At 46.3% G+C, this 16,155-nt stretch overlaps 1 protein-coding gene across 1 annotated transcript in view; it reads left to right on the plus strand.

The window, feature by feature from the left end:
• WNT2 (Wnt family member 2) overlaps positions 1–14,460 on the plus strand; it is a 15,131-nt gene extending 671 nt beyond the window's left edge. The window contains 3 exon segments of the mRNA XM_031552129.1: positions 1,069–1,383; positions 4,269–4,533; positions 12,402–14,460. Of these exon segments, the coding sequence (XP_031407989.1) occupies positions 1,069–1,383; positions 4,269–4,533; positions 12,402–12,631 (810 nt within the window). The 3' untranslated portion in view covers positions 12,632–14,460.
• Positions 14,461–16,155: the final 1,695 nt, after the last annotated feature.

The following is a 16,155-nucleotide window of genomic DNA, read 5'->3' on the forward strand; positions in this document are numbered from 1 at the left end:
CCCAGCCCTGCGGAGATAGAGACCGTGCTGAGGAGGGGGCCCGGGCGGGTGGCACAGGTGAAGCACCCAGGTGCTGCCGTGACATAAATGCTCAGCATTATTCCGTGGCTGTTCTATCAGTTCTAAGGATGAAAGTGTCCAATTTCCCCCAGTGTGAAATTATAGATAATGCCACGAACTCTTTGTGTTCACACTGTGATAACGCTACCTAAGGAGCAGGTGTGGCTCACTGCTACCAGCCCCAGCTACTATGGGAGAAGCTGCTGCTCACTCCTTTTGTGTGAAACTCAGAACTTCTTTAAGTCTGAAAATAGCCCCTTACTATAGAGTTGTATCAACACAACCCAACTCCGCACTGTAAATTACTACATCTTTAAATAAACTTAAGCAATTATTGCCTTGGAATATGCACTGAGGAGTAGGCATAGTCTAGAAAAACAGCTGGTCCTTGATGTAATGAATTAACATCGTTAGTGGGAGGGAACTGTGCCTAGGCTGTGGTGTGTGCAGGTCACTGGCCTGGCCTGCCACAGCATCACACAGCTGGTGCTGCTGGTTGCACCAAGTACACCTGGATTAGTGAAGGCCGCCAGGTTCAATGCTTCCTCATTTTCAGGAAAAAAAGCACCAAAGATTTCTCACTACTCCCTTTGAAATTAGCAAGATTAAACGCCTCCAAAGAGGAAAAGCTGGCTTCAGAAGTTAGTTGCAGTATTTTGCAGCACAGATGCTATTCCTGTATCCCTGTGTAGTGATTTCCCAAATACTCTCCGACCCAGCACTTTACTTACATATTTCTCTTAGCTGATGGTAAGTGGCAGAAATACCAGCTGCCCTCTCCCTGCATCTCCACAGAGCAACTGAGCCATGGAAGGATGGTCACCCATGTCAGGAACAAACTTCAATCCGCATCGACTGGGTTATACCAGGGAGGGATCCAGCTCTGAGCCATGGCCAGTTCTGACTGCAAGCAACACGCCTCTGTGTGGCTCCAGCCCAGCTTAACCTGTAGCTCAGCACACAGGCTGGGCTATCAGGCCGTGAACTAGGCCGGTTGCTCACACTGAGCGCCACAGCCATGTATAAGGCCTGCTTCTTATTGCAGGCAGCCGGGAGTCCGCGTTCGTCCACGCCATCTCCTCTGCTGGCGTTGTGTTTGCCATCACGAGGGCATGCAGCCAGGGAGAGCTGAAGTCCTGCTCCTGTGACCCTGAGAAGAAGGGCTCTGCCAAGGACAGCAAGGGCCGCTTTGACTGGGGCGGCTGCAGCGACAACATCGATTATGGCGTTAAGTTCGCCAGGGCCTTCGTGGATGCCAAGGAAAGGAAAGGGAAGGACGCCAGGGCACTGATGAACCTCCACAACAACCGCGCAGGAAGGAAGGTGGGTGTCATGGCCGTGCTCGTGGGGTGAGGTGGGGCCGGCTCTCACAGCAGTCTCAGGTCGGGAAAAGCATGGGAGAGTGGGAGGGCAAGGCGCCATTTTATCTGCCCCGAAGGCTGGAGGTGGCTGGGCTCCCAGCATGCCACGTGCTACTGCTTGTCAGTGCCCCTCTGGGTCCATCCAGCAATTCCTTGTGTAGGAGCTGAGCACAGGTACAGCCCTTGCAGAGTCAAAGTGGATGGAGGTTTTGTTTTGAGTCTCATCCATATGCATGGAGGAGTTCTACTACTTTTGGTTAATGAAAAATAGAAATTCTTACAGGATGCTGAAGATTCAGGCTGGACTATTAGAAAGCAAATTCAAAATAGTATTGAAGAAAAACTAGTGCCAGCCATTCCTCTGCATGTATGGTAAACTGAAACAGAATGAGCAGAGAGAAAATGAAATGACTTCACTTTTTAGAAAACAGAGTCATACTACATTTAATTCCAAAAGAATTTGGCCTCGACTGCTCTCAACAAAAACACATCTTTATATACTGCATGAAAATCCCACTGTTTAATTTCCACAAGAAGTTTCCAGCTCACTGTTGCAGGTAGCAGGAATAGTTGCAGGCACATTGGCTGTTGCTGGTGCAAGAGCTGCAGAATGCATGCTCTGATATCTGAGAGTAGTGACAATAAGTTGTGAGAGTAGTGCACGTGATTGGAGTGTACTTTTTCATTATTCAGAACGTGCTCAAAATTCACTACGGTCTTAACATCGAAAATAACACTGGAAGGTATTTCATAGCGCTACACAAACCACTTCTGGCATGAAGAGACTTCTTCTTGTCTTCTGATTTCCTTAGCACATATTTAGCAGGAAGTAAATTGCTCATATCCTCATCTTTTTTTTGCATTAAAAAGTTCCCTTAACATATTGTGAAATTGTTTCATATTAACTAGCTCTTATTAGAAAGAAAAGATCCAATTTTCATTAATTAATTGTACTGAAAGCAGATGGTTTTCCTAATAGTTTTTTCTCCTCCAACATCTCTATTTCATCTGTTTTCTAGCAGCAGGTATAACTAATGTATAATGCTACCAGTGTGATAGGCACAGTTATGGTATGCCTAGTGGGGAACAAAGAAAACTAATACAGCTGTCTGTATGGCACTGTCCAAAAGAGGCTGCCATCTACAACACAAGGAAACACTTCATAGGGGTAATTTGGCTCCATGCTGTGAAGTGCTTTCTGTAATATTTAGGTATCTCTAAGTTTAAAAACACGTATATGCAAAATGGTAGGATAATACTGGTAAGCAGGTAGGCTTTTTATTTGTTAAATATTATCTGCACATTCCCTTATCCTTTAAGGCCTCCTCCACAGGAAGTAGTGCTCACTGCCCCTCACTGTCTCAGCTGCCCCCAGGTTGCACACACAGGTGGGGATCTGTGCCCTCAAATTCTTCTCATCCCCGGCACTGAGCCCGTGTCCATAGATTCCTCTTAAAAAGGAGACTGCCTGGATCTTACTAATTCAGAAATACACTGAAAAGTATTTACAGTAATCTCGTAGGAATCATGCCTGTTGCTTTGCTGTGTATCAGTACAGGGACACCACCAACAAAGTGATGTTGAATCCTGATGTGCTTCTTCAGGTGTTGGGGGCCTGGGTCCACCAGGTTCCTTTAAAAACAGCAGTAGTTCCTCAGATGATTAAGACCAAGCACACACTTAAATCCCTATCTGAGCAGAATCCCAGTCCTATTTGTTCTTTGAAGCAGTCACCCAGATTAGGAAGAAAATTAAGCATACTTTGCCTGTGTGGCACATCCTCACTTTATTACCAGGCGCCTGAATGGAGAGCGCTGCCCCACTGCACCTCAATCTTTGATCTTGTGCCTCTTCTGTCTGTTATCTTCCTCCCATGATGCTGTTCCTCATACAAACTCTAATATGTTCATGAAATATGAACCCTTAAAGCATAACAGATCAGATATTTTTATCTTCAGAATTAGGGTAAATTATTTATTGTTTATAAACCTATCTGTTGTTCCCTAACAGCTTGCAGATAGCTTCTAGGTCTGAGATGAAGTTGAAAAGACATTAATGCTTCCCAGACATTAAATTAATGATGGTGATCTCTCCAGTGCAAACTAATTAAGGCCTCACTCTGTAATGTTTGTAAGCATTTTACAAATACCATTTTTAAATTGTGTGCCCCAGCCCAGGTATGATGCTTTGGAGTCTCTGCAAAAACATTTAACATGAAATGCTTATTAATTCCCCAGCAGTGTTTGAAACACCACCTGCTTTTGTGTAGGGATTTAGACACCACGCCTAAGAGCAATTTGAGGAAGTTAGACAGTTCTGTTAGATTTTTCACAGTAAATTTAAACCTGATTGCATTAAAATGTTCATTAACAACATAGCAGTAAAAATGTCACAGTATTCTCAGTTCTTTTATTTATATACAATAAAAATATTCATAGCCAGGAGCAGCTCCATGGAGCCCAAGTAGGGACATGCAGTCTGGCAGAGTTTCAGCTTGAACCATGGTGACATGGAGCACCTTCACCTATTGGAGCTGAGCGATTGTGTCCCTTACCCACTTTATTTCCCATTGCTGGAACTGTATCTGGCACTATTGTGTGCTCTAGGTCTTTGGGATGACCAGCAGGAGGGGGGAGGCAAGGAAACCTCGGAAGATGGTGTGGTTGAGAGAAGCAAGCAGAGCAGACCAGCCCTGTCGGATGACTTGGTGCTACCAGTGGGTGTCACTACAGACCGTGGTTTCAAGGCCCACTGCGAGCCTGGCATGGCAGGATCAATGGAAAGGGTTTGAGAAGCTTCGATTACAGTTTGTTTTACCTGTGTATATTTTGCTGCGTTTCTAAACAGGCCGTGAAGCGTTTTTTGAAACAGGAGTGCAAATGTCACGGTGTGAGTGGATCATGCACTCTAAGGACCTGTTGGCTGGCCATGGCAGACTTTAGGAAAACAGGAGATTATCTGTGGAAGAAATACAATGGAGCGATTCAGGTGGTCATGAATCAAGATGGCACGGGTTTCACTGTGGCTAATAAGAGATTTAAGAAGCCAACTAAGAATGACCTGGTATACTTTGAAAGCTCTCCAGACTACTGTATCAGGGACAGGGATGTAGGTAAGCCTCTATCATTACACGTGAATGGTTTTATTTCAGACCTTTGTACTTTACAGGTAAAAAAAAATATCATTATTATTGAGTGTATATATATAAATCCAAGCATATAACCAGCAGGAAACAGGAAGGAAGATGTTCTGGAAGAACGACTCTGTACAAGATCCATAGCTCCTCAATGTCATTAGATGTGTGATAGCCAGTTCTGATGTAATTCAGCAGTTTCTTCCAGGTGCTGGAGTCCTGGAGACTCTGCAGGGCAAAGGTTGTCCTTAGGACAAGTTGGAGCTGTGCTCTGGAGGCTGGCCCAGACCACATAGCCTCCAGAGCCACCCCGTGTCTCTGCAGCAGAGTCAAGTCCTGTGGTGTCCCCATGGTGCCGCCTTCAGTTAACACCACTTCTTTTCCATGTTGTTATGCTTCTGCTGTACACTCTGAAGAGTTGGGTGGCCTTTACTTGCTCCTTCCCACAGCTCCTTGCTGCAGACACACCTCTCCTGCAGGCAGGAGGCCAGCAGCTCTGTGCACCACTTGCACCAGCCTGTATTGCAGCGCAGGTTGCTGAGGGTGTGCAGGTGACTGAAGGGGTGCAATTCGGTGAGGCACAGCATGCTGCACCAGGTCTCACTGTGGTTATTTCTTTCTGTGACTCAGCGTTGGCTCAGTCCGTAGCAGCTGTCACATTTTCTGTAGAGTCATACCAGCCCCAGTGGGAAGAGGTGGAGTTCCAGGACTGCTGTTAGCACTGAAGCGTTCTGCTTTCGGAGATTTCTGTGGACACCCTTAGCAATGTTACAGGGTTTGAAGCACTACTGAGCAGTGCTAATCGTGCCAACAGCTCCTGACCAGTGTGCACTATTTCCTGATGTGGCAATTTACAATCAGCAACTAAAAAACAGAAATGTGGAGAAGAGAGCCAGACTGCATGATGTATGAAAGATGCTGGAACTGATGTGGAACTGATGAATATGTTGTATAATGTACCAGAGTGCACCCGCTATGACACAGCCATAGGAGTATCTAGATAGCAAAGCAGCTTAGTTCTTTTTGGCATTGCTGTGTATTTACAATCCAAGTTTACTTGGAATAAACATTGCAAAACAACTGTACTTAAATAAGAACAATATGTGAAATCCTGCTCATGTACTATTGACTTTAGCAAACCCGGAGTTTCATCCAGTATGCTTATGTTGTGCACTGATCCCGGTTAGTTAAGTAGTCAACATAACTTTAAAAGTTATTTATGGTTTTTGCAGATGGTGCTTATTACCTGCACAAGAACATGTTGTTCCTTGGGTAGTGACTAGTACATAAGGTCTAATAGTTCAATCTAAGTGAATAAATGGGCATGTTGTGGCATTGTGTACAGACTAGGATTTACTGAACTTTCTGCAGAATAGATTTTATTCGATATTCATTGCTTAGAGCTGCTTGTTTCATTGTAAAGTCTGTGATTTCTTTCCCCCTAGACGGAGCGCCAGTACACAACCCAATTCTATATCAGGAAGCCATGTAACAGCCTTTGCAGCAAGCCTAATCCGGTGCAGTCAGCTGCTGGTGGAGGATGCTGGGCGTGTGTCGCGGCGCTGCTCCCTGCTCCCCACCCGGAGCCTGGCATACGCTCCCACTCCTCCCCAGATAACAATCCTGATGAGGCGTTTCTGTGCCGTGCAGCAGCCTGAAGATATGGCTGTTGGGAAGAGTGCAGTTTTGGAAAGCTGCAGTAAGCCTTAGTGGGAACAGGAACAGTGCTGTGGGATTGCCTGCTACTCTCATGGAGCAAGGAAAGATAAACACAAGCTGATCCGAGTTCAGCAGAGATAACATCAGCAGCTGAGCAGCATTTTTTCTTGATTAGTTTTATTTTGCCCTGTTGAGCACTCCAGAGCATTAGCCCTCCTAGATGATTGGAGGTTAACTGAAATGAGACTATGGAAGTCTGAGTTTGGAAATATGTGGACAGCACCTCAGTGTCAGCTAAGTACAATACCACGGTACTTTGTTATGCCCTTCAATATAGTTCTGCCTCTGGGAATTCCAGCAGTGTAATGCTTCAGAAAAGCTGTGCACCTAGAGATTGATTAGAACTGGGGCTGGGGGAGGATTCCCATAGCACGTTTTGTGAAGCGTCACAACTCAACAGCTTCACAAACTGTGAAATGACAGAGCCAGTATTCTCTATGGCTTGGGTGTGTTAATGCATAAACCCCAGTAAATGAAAGGTGCTCCAGAGTTGTATCATCAGTGATCCTTCCAAAAATCCCCATGTCTCACCTCCTCCTGTTGGAGCTTGCAGCTTTGGCTGTTTGCTGGTGGCAGACAGCCATTGAGGGTGCTGTCACTGCATACACCCCGCAGTCTGTCTGGGGGAGGCACTGAAACGTATATACATGATTCACCCCTACAGAGGGAAAAACGTTGAGTTATTATTTCTTTCCTAGAAGGAGAAGAGGAGTCGTTGCTTTCAGAAGGGAGATAATTTGTGGAAACCACTAATAGCAGCTCACTTAATAGCTAGAGAGCGTAATAAGCCAATGACCTCTATCTAGCGTTAAGATTTCAAGGCTTTTAGAAAAGGACCAAATGAAGATTTGCAGAATTGTTCAGAATCCACTTGATTCTGGTTGTGTGGAAGCCAGAACAATTTTTGCCCATCTATATATTTTTTAATCATAATTCACTAGAAGCAGAGGTTGGACATCCCAGAGGGCTTTTGAAGACCTTATGGTGAACTTTCATATTTTGACACACTTTTTGCATGCGCTTCCTTTATATTAACATAAACTGCCAGCTGCCAAACTCAATAAAAGCATCCCCTATACAGGGGTTTGTACAGGGTGAGGCTTGTTAGAGAGGATAATGCTGTAAAAGAAAATAGAGGGAACGTTACGCCGATGGCAGTCCGGGTGCAGCATGTACTGGCTTTCCTCAAATGCGTAGCTTCACCTCAGAAGTGCTCTAAAGCCTTCTTTGTCTGCTTGTAAGCTTCTGGTAAAAACATTTTAATTTTTAAAATGTTGCTTTTTAACCATCCATGCAGGCTAGGATGATAGAAAATTGAAGCAAGTTTATCACATTTTGAACAGATAGGTGAAAAAATAAAGAATGCTTTGGGAATAAATGTGTGAGCAGCCATATGATAGACATCATCGATTTACTGGCAGATCCTTTAAAAGGGGCTGTTGTTTGTGGAGTCTGTTAAAGCCATGTAGCATGTTCCTGTAAAAAAAATAGTTGAGATCCAAGTTAGTTGACCTCTCCAGTTAGATGTGATGGCAGGATTGCACTGATGAGCAGGGGTTGACTTTTTGCAGATGTTTTGGTAGCACCAAGGCGTTGGCCTTGTTAAGGTGGTGGTGGGGTAAAGGTTGTGTCCGTGTGCAGGTGGTCTCAGGCAGCCCCTCAGGACCTGCTGAAAACCCATATGAGATGTACCTTAGGCTGCTCTGGGTCACACACAGGTTTCTCCTGACACCATTTGCTCATGTTTTGGTGCTATCAAAGCCAGCATTGCTGCCTCTGCTTGCAGATGGGGAGACTGGTGACAATGTTATGTGTCTCCAGCAAGCAGCTGTGTCTGAGGATTCCTTACGGGGTTACTTCCCTGTCATTTTTTTCCCTTATTGCTTCACATAAGCCATCTGCTGTATTTCTGAGAGGAATAGGGAAGGCCAGGTTTGAAGCGAAAGAGAAACATGAAATTAAATTTAGCCTGGAAAGTATTGGCACTGGGCAAGATGTGTTAGCACTTCAAGTATGTAACCCATGGAGGGAAACCAATGCTGATCTATGTTAGACACTTTTCACTAAGGTTAGCCCTACACAGTCAGTCCCTGTGTGACTACTTGGCCTGCATCTCCCAGTTTACGCACTGAGAACATATGAGGCAAGGTCCCAGCCCATGGGGCTGATGCTGAGCTCGCAATGATTTCAATCAGAGCAAGGGCCAGCCCTGAGGGCTGGGGAGATGCCAGCAAACTTGGGATCCTCCTGAGGGACTGAGGAGATGCCAGCAAACTTGGGATCCTCCTGGACCTGAGGGACCAGGGCAGCTGGCAATGGCTGCAGAGAGAAAAGTCAGCCATGTGTTCACTGTCAGCTTATTCTGAATGAGCTGATTTTTGTCAACACATTTCTGTCTCTCCATTGCTGGTCTGCTCAATCCCAGTTCTCCCAGAGATGGCTGTTTTCTGCCTGCCCAGTCAGGGCCTCTCATACTTGCCTTGTGTGTAGGGTCCACCTGAATATTTCTTGATTTGAAAATTACCTTCAGAACTAATTTTCTGTGAATATTTTTTTTTTCTTTTAGGCAAGTGTTGAGTAATGAAGTTCACTGCTTGAAGCCATATTTTACATAGAAATAGAAGGGAAAGTCTCGCATTATAGAGAAATAATGTCACTGTAGTTCTTTAGGAATGAGGAAAAAATATAGTTCTCAACTTTCCACATTTGCTCAAGAAAATGACTGCAAAGCAGGAAGAAAGGAAGGGTTTGATGTACAGGCCATAGAGCTGGCAGTGTTCATGGGTATGTTGGCACGTGCAATGTTGAGTGTTGGCATGGCAATTCTGAAACTCAAACTAAAAACAAAGAGGTAGCGCTAATACTTTCTGCAAGTTAGAACAATTTCCTGCCTCTCACACGGTTCAGAGGTGCATGGTAGGTAGCAGGGTGAGACTAGAAAATTCTACCTTTTGTTTAGTTTCCTCTATTGTCCTCTTCACCTGAGAGCCCGAGCACCTCCAGAGGTACAATGATGTGTGTGACTGCTGTCAGCTATTGCTCATTTTCTGCCTCGTGAAGGGAATGTTTCTTCTGTGTGCACATGTTGTAGGTGAACTGAGTTTGGCAAGAGCAAGGCAAGCTAAATTTGCATGCTGAATATTGTCAGAGTGCTGAGATGTCTGTTCCCAGAGGGGGAGCCCTGCGTGGGATGTGTGTGCCCTAGTTCCCCCCAATGAGGTTAGTGCCCAACAACTGTCCTTGAGCTCAGGCAGAGCCACAGGAATGCTGAAGAGGCTCTCTGAACTTCTCAGAAATGTTAGTTTTGCTCAGGAGCTAAGCTTCTATGTGCACTATTTTGTCTTTTGCCACATTCTATGGATAATCTAGTTTCCTCCCCTAATAGCACAGTAGATTTTTGTTTTGTATTGTAGGTGACATCAGATGATACTGACTTTTGACTATCTGTTAGGGAATGAAATCATTTTCTTGTTGAAGTCAGTACAAAACTCCTGTTGAAATCAGTGGGAGTTTCCCATTCAGATTCTCTTTGGCTGCTGTGCAGTTTCCCCAGACATCTGGAAACCAGAACTTCTGGGCTGGGAAATAACCTGTGTCTTGGCTGAGGAATGCTGCTCACCTTCCCAGGAAGGCTCCCACACCTCATCACAGCCGTTCATATTGCATCACCTGACCTTATGCAGAGGTTGATGTGAGGCCTTCCTCCCATAGCAGAACACCAGGCAGTTTGAATCTAATTCAAATCATAGTTATTATGGATTGTTGTCCTCTATATGCCGCATCACACAGCCTGGGCATTCCAGGACTTTGTTACTGGGCCCCATCAACATAGTACACCCACATGTGTGGGTGACTGGGTGGCAGAAGGATGGGAGAATTCAAATCAAATTTCCAGTGCAAACATCAATCATACTTGTCAAGAGGTTGGCCTTTGTGACTTTATTTTGTCTGAGTGGAGATTGAGGGACAAGGCCCTACAAACACACTTCTTCAATTAAAAGTATTCTGCTCTGTCTGGGATGTGATAGCTGATTCCATGGGCTGGCTTGGGCACAATGTTCCAACTTTTTGCACTGCCTCATGGATCAAATTGGTAGTCTGAAAGTAGGGTTGGTTGGTTTCTGCCACCGGCTTCCTATGTGACCACAACAAAGGTCACACAGCTCTGTGTCCTTGTGGGTCCTTGCCCATGCCCAAATCAGTGACGCCAGGACCTCTACATGCAGAACTATGCCTGAAAACAGGACCTGGGAAAGTAAGGGTTGGGACTGGTGCTACCTTGCCCTCCCTTAGGTTCCCCACTTGCAATCCAGGCCCCTGCATAGATGGTGGGGATGGGACACCAGGAGCTGTTGCTGTTTCCCAGTGTAGAACGTACCTGGTGCAATCCATCACTGGTTTCCACATCAACGCTATTTGTTTGCTCAAACAGAAAGAACTTCAGCTCTGCCCATCAGCTGCCTCCCTGCAAGCTCCCCAGTCTAGACAGAGCTGGGCAGGCTGGGACAGGGCTGAGCTGGGGGATGGCAGAGCTCAGCCAGGAGAGCAGCATGACCCAGAGACAGGGCACATGATCCTGCTTTCAGCCTCCTCCACCCCGAGGTGGCACTTCAGCTCAGGGCTGGCCAAAGCAGAAAGCTGAAGGAAGGTCTTGGGCTGGGTGAGCAACTGGAACAACAGTTGAAGCCTGTCCTGATTATGTATAGAAAGAGTAAAATTTCTGATACCATGGCTAAGAGCAAAATCTCCCCCACTGTGCTCATCATGCGTTGGTCGGGTGGGAATTGGCAGAAGAGAAGGTGGCTTCATTCACATGTGGGAGATTACTTGCTGCCTGCGCGCTGGGGTGATGAGACATGGGACCTGATGTCTGTCTGGTGCTGGGGAGGGGGGGAGGCAGGGAAACCTTGTGGACAGTGCATGCTGCTGTGTGCTGAAGTGCTTCATCCAGTAGTGGTAGGACATAATTCCAAGTACACCATGGGGAGAAGCAACAGAAAATAGGAATTAATGCAGCTTGGTTTTATAATAATTAAAAATTATGGCTTGGGCTTTTATTAATTAAGATTTATTTGCTGTCCTACTTCACACAGATTTGAATTGCTGTCTGCATGCATTTTATTCCTTAGAAAGGTGGAATTTTCATGTACACCTGAGAAATAATATACTAGTAACAAAACTGAGCAGATATGCTTTGCAGAATGTTCCCAGTTAATTTAGTGATCATAGTCCCTGTGTAGGGGATTTCATTTTGGCCAAGAACAGGCAAAAATAGCTATTATCTGGTCTAAAAGCAATGCTGGAGCAATGTTCATCTTAAGGCTGCATCAGAAATTCATTGGAATATTAATACCTGAGAAATTAGGTTAGGCAAAGACGTTTTCAGATGGAAAACGGTCTGCCAAGAGCTGTGGCACAGATCCTGTAGTGTTCTCTGAAATAAGTTCTCATCAGTTGAGCACCAACTCCTTTGTGGCACAGCAGCCTCCAGGCAGGAATGTCTTGAGGAGGTAACTGCAGCCATTTTGTGCCACTTGGGTGTGGGCAGAGGTGTCCCAGTACTTGGGATGTGCAGAGAGCAGCAGGCCGTCTCCCTGCCCTCCTCCTGCCCACAGCAGATCAGTTCCTTCTAATGCAGCGGCTGTAAATTGCAGCTGTGGTATAAGGTGTTCTGGGTGCTTTGGTTCTGCAGGCTTTTATGCCAGCAGCAAGGTCACTGCCCACGCATCCCTCACAGCCACCAGTTATAGCAGTTTTGGGCCCAGCAGCCTTACACTGCCCTCCCTGTGCTGCTCTGTGTGCCCGCCCATTGGCTGCAGAATGGAGTGCTGTGCTGCACAGCCGTGGGGCTGAATGCAGGGCTGTGACATTCTTGGGGTCAGGCAGAGCCTTGCAATATTTGGTCACTTGTACTCCTCCTTTCCAAGGCTCATTTCCAGAAATCAGGTTGCCCAAATTATGAGGCCAGTTTTGCCCTAATACAAGCATTTCTCATTTGACAAATAATCAACAGTGATGTGATATTGGAGGACCAAATGCACAGCAGATTTGTCTCCTTATTTTCATGCTATCTGTCCTTCCTGGAACCCACCCTGCCTTTTCACGTGACCCCTGCCTCTCCCCTGCAGGCTCTCCGGGAACGGCTGGCCGGGTGTGCAACCAGACCTCCCGCGGCATGGACAGCTGTGAGGTGATGTGCTGCGGCCGTGGCTACGACACATTGCGTGTCAGCAGGATGACCAAATGCGAGTGCAAGTTCCACTGGTGCTGCGCGGTGCGCTGCCAGGACTGCCTGGAGGAAGTGGACATCCACACATGCAAGGCGCCCAAGGCTGCGGGCTGGGCCTCCCGGACATGACGTGTGGTGCTGGTCTGTGCAGGAAATGCTTCTGAGGCCTTTGCTACATTTATGCCCATTTTGTCTTTCATTACACAGAAGCTGCCCAGTAATCATGCCAAATTTGCAGCATTCACTACATGTTTCAGCAGGACCATGCTGTTGCACAATTTGTGTGGACCGACGCCGTGCTGGAAGGAGCTGCCACCACTGGGCCTCCCATCCGACACAGACCCCCATCTCTTCACTGTAAGCCCTTGCTGCCACCACAAGCATGGTGAGGCCCCAGGATGAGGTCTAGGCCTTCTGCTGCCATGGCTGTGGCTTCCTCCAGAGGACCTGCTGCTCTGGACACTCAGCCTGTGAGGCTGCATGGCTGGGCACTGGTCAGGGACCCCTCCATGGAAAGCTTTGAGGCCAGGATGATTTCATGGCTCTGCTGGAATTGAATTTGTCCATCTACCCAACATGGAGCTGTGTGTGCGCTGCTGGGCAGAGACTGGCCCATAGCAGAAAGGAGAGAACAGGAAATGCATTCAACTGCAACAGTCTCATCTGCTATAAAAGAGTGAAAGCAAATGCCTTAGGTATATATTTGTGACAGTTTGCCTTGAGAGCTTGTTAAAGGTCATTAATATTAACCGCTGATCTGAAGGATCAAAGAAAAGAGATTTTTTTCTGAGCCCAATGACATCTGGAAACAGGATGCTCAACTACGTAGGGACTGGGTTTCCTATTTGTCATTTACATAATAAACAGGAAAACATGCAGAAAGCTGGTGGAGAAGGCAATGCCTTATCTTAATAATTGGGTTTTGTTCTATAGAGTCTATCAGCTCTCATGTTATTTTAAATTTAATAAACCTATTCAGTGTGCTTAAACTGATACTTACAGTTCAGGTGCAGTGAGGCTTGCTCCAAATCCACTCTCCACAAACCCACAGCTGATGAGGAACACGCTGGCCTTTGATGGTGGCGGTGGCAGACTGCCTAGGCCCATGTCCTGTCTGGCTCAGCACACAAAGGCAAACGCCAGCAGTGGCTGCAGGTGACAAGGCCTTGGGGCCGTGGCCTCGCTGGAGTGGTGCTGGGGGCTGTTGTGGATGGAGATTGTGACTCTGGGTACAAACTGAGTGCTGCTGACAGCCCTGCCAGCGTGCCATCCACAATGCGAGTGGTATACGCATACATGTGTGCAATGGGATACACATTCCCCAGTGTACGTTCTAAGGTCAGTGGTTACGATATTGGCCTCATTACAGGAAACTCTGGCTCTAGGTTGGACAAGCAAAATTTCACACCTGATTTTATTTAGAGGTCAGCCCTAAGGAGAACTTCTATTCAAATTTCACTGTGAAATTGAATCTGCATGGAGTTCGTAGTCTGAGCAAAGCTTTACACTAAAAGAACCTAGAAGCAGTACAGTATTATTTGTGTGTGTTTGGAAAGATTCAGGGATCTTCTGAGTGATGTACAAATTCAGCCGGTAATAATGCTGAAAGTATTTTGATATTCTGGAAAAAAGGGAGCCTCAGTTCTGCGAGGGAACTTGTCCTGGGAAGTCAAATAAAAGAAGATTAAATCAGCCTCACCTGCTTCTTAACTTCATCCTTTGGTCCACAGGATCGTTAGGTTACAAAGGACCTCTAAGATCATCTGATCCAACCATCCACCTACAACAACAGCAGGAGAATGCAGCTGAGTTCTGCAGCCTCATGTAAAGTGTTTCAGGGTCATTGTATTGAAGGTGCCAGAAATTTTATTCTGGCAGAAGAAATACTGGGAAGCTTGGAGCAAGGCTGACACCTTACTGGGAAATGTGGCTTAGCTACATATCTTGTTACTTAAGCCCTTATTTCACCTATACAAGAAATGATGTAGAAATTATAGAATCATAGAATGGTTTGGGTTGGAAGGGGCCTTCAGGATCATCTAGTTCCAACCCTCTGCTATGGGCAGGGACACCTCCCTCTAGACCTGGTTGCTCAAAGGCCCCTCTAGCCTGGCCTTGAATGAATGCTTCCAGGGAGGGGGCAAATAATGAATGAATAATGTATTAGTGAATTTGTAGATAGAATGACTTTTAAAAACATTTTTTGACTGCTTTGGGGCTTTTAATTTGCTTTCATCTTAGAAGGTTTTTAAAATTTCTTGGAAACTGCACTTCCTGAATGCTCGGCCTTATGGCTGCTGTCACCGTGTGGGCTGCTCACTCTCATAAGCACTTCTTCTGCCTCTTCCACAAAGAAAGCACTTCTGGGAGCTTCTGCCATTTCAGAATGGCCAGAAGTCAGAGTGCTCCTCTCTGCACTAAGGCAGAGGCTTCCATCTGTCACTAGAAGCACAGGCTGCACCTCCTCTGATCTGAGCTGTGTTGAGCTCCCCAGCAGCAGAGCCCCAGGCTGCAGCCTCTGCCCAGTGGCAAAGAGCCCCCAGTCTGACCACCTGGTCTCAGCTGCCCACCATTACAATTACAGCTCAAAAGGTACATGCCAGATAAAATCCATCGCTCCTTACTGCTAAAGGCGGTGGATATTAGAAATAGCAGAAATATACAATATTTTTGAGTTCTTCTAAGTTCCCGTAGTTCAAGGGAAGGCTCTGGTTGTTCATTCCAAGGAGTTAAGCATTCTTTTCTCTCAGTCTATTACAAATAATGATTCCCACACAGATAGTCGTTCACATTTCCTCTTCCCCCAGCAGCAGGCCAAACCTGTACCTCGATTGCTGGTGAACATCAACATCTGTACGTAGCTATGTAGACACCGATATGCAAACACACTTATATTAGGACTGTTAATCACAACACTTTGTTCTTATGCAATGTTGGGCATGATATAAACTAACTCCAAAAAGTTTTGGAGGCTGCTGGGATGAGTGACACAGAACCAGGGGACAGTGAGAGCTGACTGAGCACAGCCACCAGAGGCAGACTGTGCCTGCTCCTTCTGGTTCCACAGCACTGCTGTGAGACAACAGGTGCATGAATTACCCTTAGTTTTACTACTGCTCGTGTGCAGGTGTGCCCCCTTTGAGGGTGTTCCCTGTTGCTGTTTTAGCAATTCAGATGCAAACCTAAGAATATATGTATCAGACCACATTTCCACATGTTGTCCATGAGCAAACCTCCTCCTGCTATCTCAGGCCACATCTCACATGAAACATAAACCACACTAATTATGACACAGGATAGGACTGGAACACTTGTTCTATGAAGAAAGGTTGAGGGGACTGGGCTTGTTTAGCTTGGAGAAGAGAAGGCTCTGAGAGATCTCATTGAGGCCTTCCAATACTTGAAGGGAACACATAAACAGGAGGGGGAACGGCTGTTTACGAGGGTAGATTGTGATAGGACAGGGGGGGTGATTTTAAACTGACACAGGGGAAGTTTAGGTTAGATATTAGGAGGGTGATGACACACTGGAACAGGTTGCCCAAGCAGGTTGTGGATGCCCCATCCCTGGAGGCATTCAAGGCCAGGCTGGATGTGGCTCTGGGCAGCCTGGGCTGGTGGTTGGCAACCCTGCACATAGCAGGGGGGTTGAA

The sequence above is a fragment of the Meleagris gallopavo genome, chromosome 1, assembly GCF_000146605.3.
Source record: "Meleagris gallopavo isolate NT-WF06-2002-E0010 breed Aviagen turkey brand Nicholas breeding stock chromosome 1, Turkey_5.1, whole genome shotgun sequence".
NCBI lineage: Eukaryota > Metazoa > Chordata > Aves > Galliformes > Phasianidae > Meleagris > Meleagris gallopavo.